Raw genomic sequence first — 17,348 nt, forward strand, 5'->3', positions numbered from 1 at the left:
TGAAAACCACAACTTATGCACACAGCAGCAGAATAATTAAAACTGTTGTGTGCGGGATAGGGGAGGAGGTACAACACCTTGAAGCAAAAATGGAATGATCTTTCATTAGACTCAGAGTAAAGTACTGAAAAAGAATGTGGGTATAAACCATTAAAACTCCAAAAATAAAACTATTGCTGAAGCGCATGAAACGCAAATGTGTCAGAAGTATATATGATTATAATGTGTTTGATCGAGAGATGTTAGACTCTACCAAGAACAGACTACCCTGTCTTTGCATCAATTCTTAATGGAAGATTCAAGATAAGGGTGGACTCAGCGCCTCCATCAGGGCCAGAGAGCAGGGACACCTAGACCTACCCACGGACTGATCTTTTCCTTTGTCATTAAACCTCTAATCATTTCTGTGTACTGCAGGTGGCAGGAACGGTAAAAGTTTTGGTAGCAAGTCTGACATAGGCTAACTTTCAGAAACAGGTCCCTCCTGCTTGCTATTGAAAACTGTAATGTGTAGAAAACCATTGTCTAATTTTCCTGTTGAATGCGAATGCTGAAATTCTTACAAAGGTAATAGCCAATCGTCTTCATTATGCTGTCAAATCCAAAACACTGCTTTATCCAGCTCAAACAGGAGTTTGTTCTTGGGAAGTCTGGTTTTGTAGCTCATTTTATTAGTTTGTTTGAACTCCTAATGCAGAGGCACAAGCTCAAGTTTTCAGAAAGGATTATACACAACAGCTTGGCAGTAAGTAGAGGAATGTAACAATTTTTAAATTTTCTGTATATTATAGTAAAATATAGTGATATTTTAGAATGGAGTCGATTGAACAAAATCATACGCATCATCAATTACTAGCAACGGTTTCATTTTAAAGAGGTAAATTAAATGGGCAAGAGAAGGGCTATAATATATGGAAGTAAAAGTTATTAGAACCATTGAAAAACTTAAGTATTTGCATTTCAAATGTGTGATAAACAAGGTTAAGAATGACACTTTGCTGGGGCATCTCAAACCTTTTGAAGTAGAGCAAATTGTATTCAATACGTAGTTTAGCCAAGGAGCTATATTTAGTACAGTGACGGAAAGCTGTTTGGTGTTTAAAACCAGTTAGGAAGGTTAACAATACAATGTACCTAAAGTACCTCTCTAAATTTGGGCACAGTTGTAGAGGTCAGTGACCATGTTAGAAAACATTTTTGCTGTGTATATAAAGTTATTTCTGGGTTTCCGTGTTGTAACCAGTTTCTTACAGATTATAGACAATCTTAAACAGTTAATTCTCAATATGCATATGCTTATCAAGTGAAATGGAACCCGTATAAAGGGAAACAAAGCTCAATTTAAGTCACCAGCCCCTCAAACACAGACAGGTGCCATGATTGGCATTAAGAAACAGTGAATGCTTATAACATGTTTTGAATAATGCTCCCATTGTAGTGATTTTTAATTTCTGGAAAATGTTTGAAAATTAGCCACTCATACTTACTATTTCACATTCTTTGCAAGTGTGCCCAAGCATTTTTCTTCTTTCTTCTTTGTTCCGTACAACCTCAATATGAGGAAAATCTAGGTATCCTTTCTTTCTGTTGCGAGAAGAGATTACAAATTCCCAATGAAATGCTATACAGAAAACTGGCAAGCTCAATTTCAAGAAAAAAAAAACCTGTGACATAGATATGCTAGCATGGTAGTAACACAGAACGTATCCCTTATTTTTGTAGCCGGCTTTTAAATAATAACGTTATGCCTAAATCATCCACCACAATAGTTCCCTCAAATGGTTTAACCTGCTCACACCTCACAATATATTTGGGCAATCTCGGTCATTTGTAGGGAAAGAACATCAAGGGCCTAAAGTGATCTTTGAAGCCTGCTGCAAAATGAAGCTTGATGAATACCGAGGCTGCCAGGCTTAATCCCAGCTCATGACTCTTTCTTACGCCACCCTACAATTCCTGTCTGTACATCTCATTCTTGCAGATGATTTTTCATCCCTACTTTCTTTCCTTTTCACTGGTTTCCCATCTTTCTATTCCTCTTCATTTCTTCCTATTCTGATTTTCTCTCCCATGATCCGAGTCAAAGTCTGATGATGAAATAGAAGTTCTGGGCCTCGGAAATTAATGCCGTGGCCACCATGTGCAATCACTGGCAAAAATTATACACTTAAAGGTACCCCTTTTTGAAAGTTTTTTGCTCAAGACCTTGTGGTTGATTGCAAGTTCAAACCAGTATATAATGCTTGAACTCAAAGAGGTCATCACACTGTGTCTGACACTGAACTACCCAGATACCAGTGTGGCGAAACCTCTACATTGCCACATTCCATATATACACAACCGAATAATGGCCACTGCTTTAACTCTAGTTTGAATGGGCTGGAGTGATGATTTGTGTTACATATATTTTCAATCACAGTCGTCCACAAAATCATAACTGGTTGAGAACAGGTCTGCCATCAATGTCAAAACACATCAGGCATACAGTTAGAAGAGGAATATGGGTCCAGATGCAACCTACATCAAGGTGCTCTGAAAAATAGAACAGCTTACATAACTGGAATCACAATCTTTTGTATTGTGGCTAAACATCTAGAAAGGATCACATTCGAGAATGCCTAGTAAATAAAACACTTTATGAAAGTTGGAAGCAAAAAGTGCTGTTAACCATATGAGATTAGCATTTTACCATGTGCAATGCGTGGAATATTGGTGTATTGCTATGTCTAGTTCCCTTTAAACCATTCAATCTGGCAGATCATTCCATTTTGGTACATTGCTTACTGAGCGCTGCATTTCTATTTAAAACTATTTTTGGATTTTACTGCAAGTGCTGGCACTTTCAGAGATTTTCATAGTGCTAATAAGAACTTGAAATTTGTTTCATTCACCTCCAAACAACAGATCACAGAGGAAGGTACTAGTACACTTCAGCATTCATCATGCTGACATGTAAAATAACTCTGTTGCCAGTTATAATTAACATTTACATGTTCTCAATAATTATCAACGTGGCCCATATTATTAGTTTGTGCAGATGTTAAACGATTATGTCTAACAGTGGATCAGATCAATTAAATATGTCATTAATTTGAAAAATATTGGAAATTCAGGAAGAACTCAGCCTCAAAAATGTTCTGCAGACCTTCTGGTACACATTTAGGTCTGAGTACATTCTGGTGCCCTTCAGACCCCTCAAACAAATGACCGGTTTACCTGTTCTTCCTGTTTAGTGTTCTGATGTAGCACAGAGGAAGCAATAAGCACAAATACAACATATATTAATCATAAAACAGCAGGCATCCTGTAGCCTGGTTAGGCAAAGTTCTCACATTATAACCACACTCAAGGTCAACTTTGAGGAAGTCATTTTACATGGACTGAAGAAAATACTACCTCAGCAGCTGAAAGAGCGCTCCTTTAACCTAGACTACTCTATTGCAAACAACTTTTTTACGATCTCCCAAACACTCCTACGTCCAGTTTTCCAGCTCACAGTCGGATGGTCTCACATGCAAATGGTCTCTGAAAAGGAGCATCGCGGACAAGAGAAGTGTACTGCCTCTCAGTATTTGTGAGAATCTGGTTAAACACTGTGCATCAGGTACAAAAACTACCCACTGTACCAAAAGATACAATTTGCCTTCAGCTTTATCAGTGATTCGCTGGATCAACTATCTAAGCAATATATTTGTTATTCTGCCAAGAGCTAGTGGACCGACTTGCTTGGAAAAGTATTGGATTTTCAGGGGGCATTCGTGTTTTTTTTATTCTCTAGGTTTTTTTCATTCAAGTGTGACACCTTGTTCTTTAGGTTCCAGATTGGTCAGATATTATTGGGCTTCAATAGTAACAATTGGAGTAGTTTATCACCAGTGTCCTAGGGCAAGAGCACTAAAGGTACCCTAAACGGAGATGACCAACTACGCCTCCTTTTTTCCACAAAAACCTAGGCACTTACATTTTGACGTATTTTGGTAAAATCCACTATATTTTCCTACATGCTAGTTGGATTCTTCTTACTTAAAATTAATCTTCAAACTGTTTAAATGTTACCTTTCATCACTCTGAATATATGGCTCCACGAATGCTCTTTGCTTAGTTGCATCTCTCTTCTCTTCATGTTCTGTAAAATTAATACAAAATGAACACAATTGCAAAAGATACATTTGCACACAACGAGTAATGATTGACATAGAAATATCAGAAATGCTTAGCATAAACCTAGTGCTGAGAATATTACAACTGGTTCTAAGTAATTCAAAAGGAGTATGTGCAACTGTTGGTGCTCCTCCATCTGTATTGCACGTATTCAACAGTCAGTCATCGTGTTTAGGTTTTCAAGTTCAGTACTAATTTCATAATTTCCCGTCACACATGTTCCAGTGTGAACAGGTTAAGTGAACCAGGTCTGTTTAATGAAGAGCAGAGCATTCCTAAGTCTGCAGTTTCTTTGAAAAGAGCCACAGTGGTGTTGTCTGTGCTCATGGTTTGCTGTAGATGACAGCCACTTAGCTGATAAAGGAGTCAGCAATCTGGATTAGGTCATCAGTGCACTACATGGAGGTAAGAGGACAGAAATGAACTGTGTTAATTCTACTTCTGACCGGAAGATGGAGAACTGAATCCCTTGGTCTGGCTGAAAGTTTAGTACGGCGTTGGGCACTTTGTGGAGTCCTCATACAAGGAGTGAGAAAGGCACAGATCAGATGTCACATTTTCTGCACCATTTTCTCTCATTATAATAAAGGAACCTGGAGCGGCTTTTGAGAAGACCTCTCACTTAAATGAGCAGTACCCGGGTTCCCTGAGGATTTTTTCCCAACCTGAGTAACAGGACATACGCAGAGGGCCAACATATCATGTAGCCTCCAAATGGCTGTAAGTTAGGGTAAGAAGCACTGAAAAAAAGCTACATGCAACGGAGATGAAGACTTTGGAAATGGAGGCAACCACGCAGGTACCTTTCACCATTTCATGCAATGAGGAGTACTTCAAAAACACACCGCAGACTCTTATCCTGTAACCAGAACACTTTAAATGGCAACCCGGGTTGGGGAAAGAGGGGCTAGAAACATCAACTGATGCAACAGCAGAACTGCACTGAAGTGGTGCTATAACTACTGTTTAAAAAGTCATGTCAATTAACTGGTCCTGAAAATACAAACTTTATAGACAGGAAAGTGTGCTTGTGAGCCTGTGAGAAGAGAGCTTGAGTAAAGAGATTCTGAACAAAAAAAGCAAAATCGAACAAAGTGTTCGCAAAACAAATAGATTGTGCCTTTGGGACCTTCTGACTTTGCCAAAAAGCTTTTTATCTATGCTGTGCAGCGGGATGAGCCACTGTGAAGGCAAGTGTACTCATGACGACATATGCATGCACATGCTTCCCCTTGAATGTGAGCACCTAATGACACAGGTGGTACTTTCAAAACTGAATTGGCAGATAGTTTGCTGCCTAATGATTGAGATATATATATATATATATATATATATATATATATATATATATATATATTTATATATATATCTCTCTCTCACTCTCTCAAGGAGGGGAGGGAAACAAAAGAGCAGAAGCCCAGAGAATCATGTAGAAGCTTGCTGGTGTGGAATTCATAAAGTAAAAATAAAGGGTGGAAGAGGAGGGAAATAGCAGCACATGAGCACAAGAGGGCGGAGTGCTATGGTTGACAGTTGCAACTATTATATTGTGGAATGTCTTACGATATCTGTTACATATGGTTTGGTCACAACTACCTGGGTTCGACCAGGATATGTTGATGTTAAATATGCACCTGAGTGCCTTGTTATTTTCCACATGACGCAATTAAATCCTTTTTTTGCCGTTTGTTTTCGAAATAATAAAAATATATATAAAAAAAGAGGGCGGAGAATGAGCACACTAAGACAGCACTGCAGGGGCAAGTGGAGTAGCACTCAAGGTAGAGTGCAAGATGTAGCACAGGGGACATACATGCGTGAGAGAGAGAGAAACACGGAGCGCTGATGAGAAGCACACGAGAGATAACTGGAAAACACATAAACTGTCATGGAGTGCTTTACCAAAAAGAGAAAAATAGTTTCCTAAAAGTGAGTGATGAAACAATACAAGTCAGCTAATGAAGAGGATGATGAAGAATCTATGCTCCAGTATAGGGACAAACAAGACGGAAAAAAATGGACAACGAAAGCCATTGAATAAGAAGCAAGAACATGAGTGACAATAAAGGAAGCCATTGGTAATCCTAAAATAGGTCTTTTGCAACCAGACAATGAAAGCTGTCATTAATAGGCAAGACCTAACATGCCTAAGGATAATAGAAGGGACCTATAACGCTACTAAGTACTTGGGTACATGTCTCATTAAGGTACTCAGCAAAGGTACGGACTGGGGTTCCAGAAAAGGTCTTTATCTTCACACAGATGGGGGGAGAGGCAACAGAGTTCCCAACAAAATAAAGAGTGAGAAAGATGTAAAATGACAATGGTTTATTGAAATACTCCTGTAACAAAAATACTCTTGCATTCATAAATGTGTCCACCTAGGGTTTGGCTATTATGCTGCCACAAACACACCTTTCGCCCTCAAGACAGTAATACTTTCTAAAGGAACTGACTAGGTCTATGCATTAAAGAATAACAATAATCACCAAAGGTAGTAGGCAATACTGTAGGAGAAATGTTGACGCAACTATACTTCTACAATACAATAAAGTTTATACAGCACAGTAAATAAAGTATACCTGATTTCATTTATATGTTACTTTAAAATGACTTATTACTCCTTGGCAAGTACCCATAACAACAATATAGTAGTTTACTGAAGGAGACTGTAGTGTAGTTCCTATATTCCCAATAGGCTCTGCGCATTGGAATAATATAAACAGCACTGTAGACGTAGGACTGAGGTCGACTAGGTCTCTACTGACTATATTAGACTTAATTAGTTTTACCAGCTAGCTCAGAGGTCACTAGAAACGTTCTCGAATAAACAAGGAGGAGTTTAACTTCCCTGGATAGACAAGAAGGGATTAGCTTCTGACAACCATATAACATGACAACTTTGCTCCCTCAGAATAAGAGTGTATCTCTAGAGTCGTGTGAAAACAATAGACAGCTATGACAACTTTGCTCCCTCAGAATAAGAGTGTATCTCTAGAGTCGTGTGAAAACAATAGACAGCTATTTTACTCAGTCAATCGTGCATACTTAGTTTCACTAGAGTGCAGAGAAAAGAGAGACGGGCGTTTTCAATAAAAGGTGTTATTTATTGAGCAGTCTTCTTTCTCATGCAAGAGAAATGAATTGCCACAATTGCAATACTTAGCATAAAGTAAAGTGCGTACAGTAAAAGGAGTATTATGAAATAATACTGTAAAAGCATTGACATGGTTTCTTAGCCATATGATACTTTAAAATGGATAAAATATATACATACATATATACATTGACTAACGTACTAAACTGGTGCTTCTAAATACGCCTACCCCGGTGTACCTGACCTAAGCCTAATACGTGGGAAGGAGTAAGTAAGGAATATGCTACTTACCAGTATGCATCTGTTCTTGGCATGTAGGGCTGCTGACATTTATATCTATGCATAGATCGCCGCCTAGTGTTGGGTTCGGATGATTGCACATTGTTGTCCTGGAAGAGTCTTCGAAGTATCACGAGATAGGTGGCTCCTCCCCTGGACTACAGCGCGCATGGCCATCCTCTCCATGCTCAGATTGTTTTTCGCCATTGTGGCAGAGATGGAGTATGATACAGTAAGTGATGACCATGCTTGTGAAGAATTCTGAGTGCTACAGCTGCGACAGGCACCGGGGAGGAGGGCGGGCGATATAAATGTCAGCAGCCCTACATGCCAAGAACAGATGCATACTGGTAAGTAGCATATTCCGTTCGAGGCATGTGGGCAGCTGAATTTATATCTATGCATAGAATAAATAGCAGTACCCTCCTTAGCGGCGGTTGCCCGTGCCAGCTGCAGCAGTCTGAAAAAGAGTTCTGAGAACAGCTTGACCTACAGCAGCTTGCTGTTTTGAGTGTACATCCACGCAGTAGTGTTTGGTGAATGTGTGTATGGTGGTCCACGTGGCTGCTGTACAGATATCCTCTAGAGGAATGTTACCTAGGAAAGCCATGGATGCCCCTAACTTGCGTGTGGAATGCGCTCTTGGGGGAACTGTTAATGTGCGTTTAGCCTTTTGATAACAGATCTGTATGCACTTAACAATCCATCTGGCTATACCTGATTTTGAAATTGGGTTGCCCTTGTGCTGTGGAGAGAAGGCAACAAACAGTTGTTTAGTTTTCCTGAAATCTTTAGGCCTGTCTATGTAATACAGGAGAACCCTTTTAACATCTAGTGTGTGTAGAGCTCTGTCTGCTACTGAATCAGGATTTGGGAAGAATACTGGTAGTTCAATAGTTTGGTTAATGTGGAACTGTGACACCACCTTGGGCATAAATTTAGGGTTGGTACGCAGCACGACCCTATTAGCATGAATTTGAATGAAAGGCTCTTGAATAGTGAGGGCTTGCAGCTCGCTAACCCGCCTCAGCGATGTGATGGCCACCAGAAAAGCCAATTTCTATGTGAGAAATTGAATCTCACAAGAGTGAAGAGGTTCAAATGGTGGACCCATGAGCCTGGTGAGGACTATGTTGAGGTTCCAAACAGGTGAAGGCGGGTGTCTTGGAGGAATGACTCGTTTGAGTCCCTCCATAAAAGCTTTAATGGCCGGCACTCTGAAAAGGGAGATGTGCTGTCTATTTTGAAGATAAGCGGCCATTGCAGCTAAATGTATCCTGATGGAACTATACGCAAGATTGCATCTGTATAGGTGCAGCAAGTAACATATGATGTTTTGCGTGGAAGCATCCAGTGGATTGATGTCATTATTGGAACAATAGATGACAAAACGCTTCCATTTTGCTGCATATCATGCCCTGGTGGTAGGTCTTCTAGCCTTCTTGATGATGTCCATACAGTCAGGGGGTAAGTTCAGGTAGCCAAACTCTATGACCTCAGGAGCCAGATTGCAAGGCTTAACTGTTGCGGATCTGGGTGCTGAATGTCTCCATGGCTCTGAGTGAGGAGCCTGGGTGTGAGTTTTAGGCGCTGGTGGGGCACCACTGAAAGTTCTAGGAACGTGGTGTACCAGGCTTGCCTCGCCCACGTTGGAGCAACTAGGATGAGTGTCATGGAGTGCTGCCTCAGTTTGCGCGCCACTAGCGGTATGAGTGGTGCCGGAGGAAAAGCGTACGCAAATCTGTTTGACCAGTTCATCCATATCGCATTGCCCTGAGACTGCGGGTGTGGGAACCTGGCGGCGAAGGTGTGGCATTTTGCGTTTTCGGGTGTGGCGAAGAGGTCTATCTCTGGCTGACCCCACTGCTGGAAATATGGTTGGAGCACCGAGGGATGTATCTCCCACTCGTGCATCTGATGGCTGTGCCTGCTGAGCAGGTCAGCCATCTGGTTGTCTTTGCCTGGGAGGTGTTCCGCCATGAGGAACATGTTCCTTTGAATGGCCCACTTCCACATGCACTGTGCCAGGTGTGACAATTGTGGGGAGTGTGCCCCCCCCTATTTTTTAATGTAATACATTGCAGTCATGTTGTCCGTCCAGATAAGCACGACTTTGTTGCAGAGATGAAACTTGAATGCCTTCATTGCCATGAAGATTGCCATCAATTCCAGGAGGTTGATGTGCAACTGTTTCTGTTGTGTGTTCCATAGTCCCTGCATAGTATAATGGAGGACATGAGCTCCCCAGCCCTGGAGAGATGCGTCCGCTGTGAGCACCACCTGTGGTACAGGCTCCTGGAACGGTCGTCCCCTGCAAAGGTTTTGTGTGTTCCACCAATGCAGAGAGTTGTATGCACGACCGGTCACCAACACTAGGTCTTTCAGCTGTCCGTGAGCCTGGTTCCACTGGCGTGCTAAGCATTCCTGAAGCGGACGAATGTGTAGCCTCGCATGCGGGACTATAAAGATGCAGGAGGCAATCATGCCTATTAGTTGCATGAACACCTGCGCTGGGAGTGAGTGTTGTGGCCTGAATTTTTTAATCAGTACGTGCATGCTGTTGACTCTCGCTGAGTTTGGCTGCGCTGTGGCAGTGAGAGTGTTTATTTCCGCGCCTAGGTACTGTTGTACAGGGGTGGGTTGAAGATGAGACTTTGGGTAATTGAGTGAAAATCCTAGACTGTGGAGGAGGTGAATTGTGCGGGACATGTGGCTGGCACACTGCTGGACCGATTTTACCTGGACAAGCCAGTCGTCTAGATACGGATAGACATGGATGTGTTGTCTCCAAAGATGCGCGGCTACTGTTGCCAAGCATTTGGTAAACACCCTGGGGGCAGTGGGGACCCCGAAAGGCAGGACTTTGAACTGGTAATGCTGGTTGTTGATGGCGACCCTGAGATATTTCCTGTGACTGGGGTGAATGGGAATGTGGAAATAGGCATCCTTCAGATCTAGGGTTGCTAGGAAATCTCCCAGACTGAGCAATGGCAGAACTTGCTGTAAAGTGAGCATGTGAAAGTGTTCTGATAGGATGTATTGGTTTAGGGGTCTGAGGTCTAGAATGGGCCTGAGAGACCCGTCCTTTTTTGGAATTAAGAAGTACAGCGAATACACCCCTGTACCCTGTTGTGCTAAAGGCACGAGTTCTATGGCCCCTTTTTGCAGCATGGAGATGACTTCTTGCTGCAATAAGTGCATGTGCTCTGCGGACATAGGACGGTGCCTTGGGGGTATGTTGGGTGGAGTGGAGGTTAATTCTAGACAATAGCCGTGATGTATTAGTTGTCTCACCCACCTGTCCGTGGTAATGCTTTCCCAGACTGGCAGGAACTGCTGAAGTCTCCCTCCGACCGGTGTGGTATGGTCGGGGGGCAGTGACAAGACGTCACTGTTTGTTAGTGGTGGAGGATCTGGCATTATTATTTCCACGTCCTCTGCCTTTGGTGCTATTTCCACGGTATCCACCCCTATTGTTTTTGTTATAGGTGGATTGTGTGCCTCCCTTGGTGTATTGGGCTTGTTGCGACGTTTGACCTCTAGAAGCTCCCCTGTTACCGGAGCGGCGAAAGGAACTGCCCCTGAACTGTTGAAACTGCGGAGCTCCCATGGATTTTGCGGTTTCAGTGTCTTTTTTAATCTTCTCTAGAGTGGTGTCTACCTCAGGACCAAACAGGAAGTCAGGGTTAACTGGCTGATTAAGTAGAGTAGTTTGGATTTCTGACTTGAAACCAGAGATGCGGAGCCAGGTATGCCGTCTGAGCATTACGCTAGTGTTTATGGCCCTAGCTGCTGTGTCAGCTGCATCCAACGCACACTTAATGGATGCGTTGGAGATCAACTTCCCTTCCTGTATAAGCATTTCTGCTCCCTCCTTAGAAGCATCTGGCAGGTGTTGCAGGAGCTGCTCTAACGTGTCATAGTGGGCCCTGTAATATCTTGCTAACAGGGCCTGTGTATTGGAGATCCTCCAAATATTAGCTGCTTGTGCCGCCACCCGCTTCCCAGAAGCTTCCAAGATCTTGCATTCTTTTTCCGGAGGAGGAGCATCACCAGTTGTCTGAGAGTTTGCTCTTTTACGAGCATTAGCCACCACTAAGGAGTCCAAGGGGAGTTGGCCTTTGATATACGTAGGGTCCACTGGCGCAGGCCGGTACTTCCGTTCAATTCTGGGGTTTACCACCCTAGCTTTAGTGGGCTCTTTAAAAATGTCGCTGGCATGTTTGAGCACACCCTTGAGCATAGGCAGAGTTTTTACAGATCTTTCTAATGTTGAGAACGTATTAAAGAAAAAGTCTTCCTCCACAGGGTCAGCGTGCATGTCGACATCATGGTTAAGGGCTGCCCTTTCAATTAGTGCGTTAAACGCAGCAGTATCTTCAGTAGGCGAAGTTTTGACTGCATATGACTGAGTGTCAGGGGTGGTGTGTGGTTCATCAGGGTCAACAGTGTCAGCCCATGGCTGGGACTCATCCTGATCTGTGTCAATGGGATAGTTAAACTGGTCCTCATTGTCCCCTTCCTCCACATCCTCAGTGACAGGTGTGGGAGAGTAGGCATAGTCTTGCCCATAGGGCTGTATGAGTTCAAAAGGTGTAGGAGAGGCAGTTGAGTCCCTCTTTTTCTTTAGTGGTATCCTGTAAGACTCCATGGGAGTTTAAGGCCTGATTTTCCTTTTATAAACGGTGAGTCGACCTGATGCGGAGTCGATGTACAATTTTGACTGTTCGTCATAGGACGGTGGTTGGAACAGAACGTCTTCCGTCCGAGGCTGGGTGGGTGCATCTCTCGTTGTGGACTTGGATGGATCGGCAGCCTTTGGGATTTGGACAGTTTTAGGCCGTGCTGTGGGTGGCAGGCCATATTTTATCGTCGCCGTAAGCATAGGTGAGGAGCCTACTTGCTTTGAAGCCGTGGTCTTTGATCCGACTGACTCCGACAGGTCAGTGGGCTTGTGGCTCTTTGTCGACTCGAGCCGGTGCTGCGCAGCAGGTACGCTTGTGTGCTTCGACCAGGTCTGTTCCTTTGGGCCGAGTTTGGATTTCGGCTTGAAGGCCTTGACTAACTGCGGCTTCTGAATCTTCGGTTCGATGGCTTTTTGCTTGGAAGAGTCGCCATCTTTGGGGCCGGACGTCGACGTGAGCGTGACGTGTTTAACTGCAGACACGAGTTTTGTCGCTCCGATCTTCGGGTCGACGCCCCCTGTCGACCCCGAGGGGTCGAGCACACGTTTTGACTTGGTAGGTTCCGATGTCGTCAAGCCGATGGTAGTTTTCACCACTTTCGGTTTCGTTTTAGTGTCTGTATGTTTCGGTTTCTGTTTGCCCACTGATTGTGGCCGTTCGACCGATGGCTCATTAGAAATGTTCTTAGTCAGGCCTTGAAGCGGGACTAGAGAACTTGTATGAAGATCTTGGCTAAGGCCTTCCGGCGATGCCTCGACCTGAGCCGTGGAAAAGTCTGTATGGGGCCCCGCTACTGCGGTTGGGCCTAGCTCCTCGTTTGAGTCGTCGTCGACGGCTCCGAGAGGTTGTACGTCGTCTCCTACCTCGACGATGTCTTCATCATGGACGTAGAGTTCTTCCTCGTCCTCATTGTATGGTGAGTCTTGCTCCGATGCGGGATCCGAGTGCTGAGCAGGATCCTCTTCTCGTACACCCTCCTCGCCGTTACCCCCTAAGATGTTTTCTGGATCGGGTGCCGACTCCCGCGCTGTCGTGCCGCGCGTCGAAGACGAAGAGTTTTCTTCGACCTGAATTTTGAACAGGTCATGCAGATGGCCTGGTCGTGGTCCGGTGAGAGACATTTATTGCACATCGATGTGAGGGTATTTCGAGGTGCAAACGGGGCAGCGCTTGAACGGACTCCGTTCCATCGTCGATCGTGCCTTAGGTGTCGAAAGGCAAACAGTCTTCGACGTCGTGTTCCAAGAAACTCGAAACAAGTAGAAGGCACCGAACGAAAGACAATACCGACGCCCCGAAGGCCTTTTGGCCTTGAAAAAGAGTATTTATATATATTCCGAACTTGAGTTAAGAAGGTACATCCGAACCCAATGGCGGAAAAATACAATCTGAGCATGGAGAGGATGCCCATGCGCACTGTAGTCCAGGGGAGGAGCCACCTATCTCGTGATACTTCGAAGACTCTTCCAGGACAACAATGTGCAATCATCCGGACCCAAAACTAGGCGGCGATCTATGCATAGATATAAATTCAGTAGCCCACATGCCTCGAACGTAGCAGTTTAAGTTAAGTTGGTTTTTGCCAAGAATCTGAGTCAAGAATTCTCTTTAAGGGTTTAGTCAGCTCCGTACCTGGGTAATAGAAAGCAGGAGGTCTGGTATCTCTCTCTCAGGACTCGATATCCCAGCAACCCGCAAGGGCGGCTGAGAACACCGGAGCTGGATTTCTCGGCAGGAGAAAAGACAGCGTCTCTCTCAGTGCGTCAAAAGGGAGGGGCGGCGTCCGTGGGCTCTCGCATCAGCTGGGCTCTCGGGCAAGTAGATAGCCGCTCTGCTCCAAACCACCGTGTGTTTGCTTAAGGCAACGTTGGTATATTTATACCTGAAAGGTGCCGGGTTTGACGTAAGGTTGGACATAAGACGTCAATAAAGATGTCACTAAGAACTGGCCGTTCTTACAGTGCTCACAGGAGTTCTAGGACAAATCAAAACAAAAGCCATGGGAATTTCCCAGGTTGCTGGAGGTTTGTTTTGTTTAGAGAACTCGTTGTACTTTCTAGGAGTCTGGGGAAGTAGCCTTTGCTTAATGTGGACCGCATGGGCTACGACTAAATATGGATATGATTCTTATGCCTTTATAAGGATATTATTTATTATAACCACACAAGGGCATAAGTCAGGAATATCGAATTAGGGTCCTAGATAGAATTACAACAAGACAACTAATTATGGACATCAGTAGGGCAGTAAAGTAAATTAAAAAAGCGTGTCAGAATTAGGTCGCACAAACAATGTGCACAAACAATGCATAATAAAGATGCGAGACAGAATGATTTAATGTTGCAAAGAATATGGGTGAACAAATAACTACATTTCCTGACAACCACAATTCGGACTCTATTTTAGGTTTATTTTCATACCATATCTCTCATGTTCAGTAATCAGAGTCACCTTGAGGATCCGTGGCAAAAAGGAAGGGATATAAAGAAGTGAGGATGCAACATCAGCATTAAGAAGATACATTATGGACATGGATCTACTGAAATTTAATTAACATCCAAATAGGTAATTTATTTATTACCAAAACAAATTATGAAATTATTTACACCCAAACATAAAGGCAAGTGTCGCCAGTACTTATGGCGTTTATAATATACACTATATTGTATCTCATGAGCCTTACATTTATGAGGAAAAGCACGGCTCACCATTTGTCAGTGGTATTACGATTAAGTGTTTGCAAATATAACAAGCCTTCTAACACTGTAATGTCCCCACTTAACTTTATGTCAATTGTAAACAATGCTGATAGTCCCAAGCCGTAAAGCAGAAACAAACATGGAGATTGGGCAACGAAAGGTTCAATGGAAACGGATGTGTTGCTAATTATATATCCAACCATTAATAAAATCCTACATAATCCTATACAGTAATTCAATCTGAGGAAAGCCTGGAGTGCTGGCATGGAATTCCGTAGGTAGTTTTCAGAAAACAGCCTCTACAGTCTCAAGGCCAGATGTACGGAGCTTGTTTTTTGTTTGTAAAAAGTCAGATTTCGAGAATCGTGTTATTTGCAACCACAAAAAGGATTTATGATATGTATGTAACCAAAACTACGATTTGATAACATGTTACTGAATCCCAATTTGGGTCTGCAACCTAATACCGAATCAGTATTTGGAAGGGGCCTGTTTAGGGTGTCTGTTTTAAATACTGATACAGAATGGGATGGTATTAATGTTTTGCGACCGAAATCCGGTCGCAAAACATGAATATTTTACAGACTACTCAACTGTAGTGGTAACCCATCTGCAAACAGGAAGGGGTCCCCTATGGACCCATTCCCATCTTCCCCTTTGTGAATGTTGAAAAAACATTTTGTAAGAGTAGGCAGAGACCACTGCCTACTCTTAAAAATGTTATTTAAACTTGATTTTTTTCCCATTTTCATTTAAGGAAAATGGGTTGCATTTTAACAACAATAAAGTGCTGCATTTTAAAGCAATCACAGACATGGTGGTCTGATGACCTCATCAGGCCAGCATCTCGGTGATTCCTAGTAGGTAGCAATTTGAAACCCATCTCATTAATTTTCATGAGTAAGTCGAATTGTGACACTACAAAAAAGGTTTTTGCTAACCGACTTATTAGTACATAGGTAGGTTTGCAAATACAGAACAGATTCGGTAAAAGTCAGTGCGCAACTTGCGAGCCCTTTTACCAAATTCATTCTTAGTACATCTGGCCTTCAGTTTGTTCCCTCTAATTAGCATATAGAGAAACAATGCTTATTGCATGTCTATAGTAGCTAAATGCTTCAGAAAGGTGAACAAAGCTGCCTCAGCTCTGAACTGCAGCCCATGGATGCTTTTCAGGAGGAATGCTGCTGGTATGGTGAATCGCTCCTAATTGAATACCATACAGTGTTAACCCCTTCACTGCGGCGGCTATTCCGCCGCAGTGCTAAGGGGGCGGGGCGGCCGCATGCTGGTGACGGAACCGCTCCGTCACCAGCCGCGGTTGAGCTGTGCTGATGACGGAGCGGTTCCGTCATGGCCCCGCCCGCTCAATAGAACGCTCAGCGCAGGCACGGAAACCGCGCCGCGCAGGCGCGGCGGCAGGGCCATGACGGAACCGCTCCGTCATCAGCACAGCGCCACCGCAGCTGATGACGGAGCGGTTCCGTCATCAGCATGCAAAGGGTTAAAGGAGTAACGCGCTCCCAAATTTTAAATAGTAGAGGAAGTGGAAGGACTAAAAAGTGAGACTCTACAATGCAATTACCAGACATATTTAAATTAATCTTGACACAAGGAATTTACTCATGAAGGAAAATGAAGGCTACAAAAGTTAACATTACAATCACATAATTTCACCAGGCGAAGAAGAAGGCACACTTATCCTACTCTTAATTGGATCAAGAAATAGGCTCAAATGTGACATTAGTTCAGGATGCAAGGAGCTGTTGGAACAGAGGTCAAAAGACATCATCAAACTTCTACAGGGGCTAAAAACCCATCACTATTAAACAACTGTGAGAAATCTAAAGGATAACCTCAGAATTGCTTTTAACACGGACTCTGGTAGTCTAAGGAGTGCTAATTCTGAGAATGTCGACCATACAGTCGATAACAGAAGATGCAGCTGCATCATCGCTGTAAATCAGTTTTGCCACGTCTAGAGGCTCCTCCTGATTCCAACCTGTAGATACTGTACTATCAAGTGGAGGGAATAGAAACCTTTTCAAAAACTGATGCAAATCAAAACACTTAATATATGGCTCCAAACATGTGTACCTACAAAGTAACTACCCTTGTCAGCCCAGCCCTCACTCATGCATATGTGGCCACACAATAATAAACATGAATGTCCCAGGTGACCAAGACCAATTCTCAAACATCCCCAGCAGCTTCAAGAAAATGATCCCTGTGTGGGTCAAGTCAATGTAAAACTCAACTGCTACAAAACTGAGACCACAGTCCTATGTCCAATACACCAAGGCAAATCACAGTGTCCCATCCACCTTCTTCATAGACACAGTGCCGATTAAAGCCTCGGTAAGGAAATTAGGTGTGACATGGGGCACGGAAAGCAATACTCAAATAGATTCTGTAGTCCAATCAACC

The 17,348-nt window shown here is 43.4% G+C and overlaps 1 protein-coding gene across 2 annotated transcripts in view; it reads right to left on the bottom strand.

Moving 5' to 3' along the window:
- Positions 1–17,348, bottom strand: part of RBBP8 (RB binding protein 8, endonuclease) — a 451,013-nt gene that overhangs the window by 46,971 nt on the left and 386,694 nt on the right. For both annotated transcript variants that reach the window (XM_078687426.1, XM_078687425.1), the window contains exons 16-17: positions 4,057–4,126; positions 1,488–1,584 (exon numbers count right to left, since the gene is read on the bottom strand). In XM_078687426.1, the coding sequence (XP_078543552.1) occupies positions 1,488–1,584; positions 4,057–4,126 (167 nt within the window). The remainder of the gene's footprint in view (positions 1–1,487; positions 1,585–4,056; positions 4,127–17,348) is intronic.

The sequence above is a fragment of the Lissotriton helveticus genome, chromosome 4_1 (genome assembly GCF_964261635.1).
Source record: "Lissotriton helveticus chromosome 4_1, aLisHel1.1, whole genome shotgun sequence".
Lineage (NCBI taxonomy): Eukaryota > Metazoa > Chordata > Amphibia > Caudata > Salamandridae > Lissotriton > Lissotriton helveticus.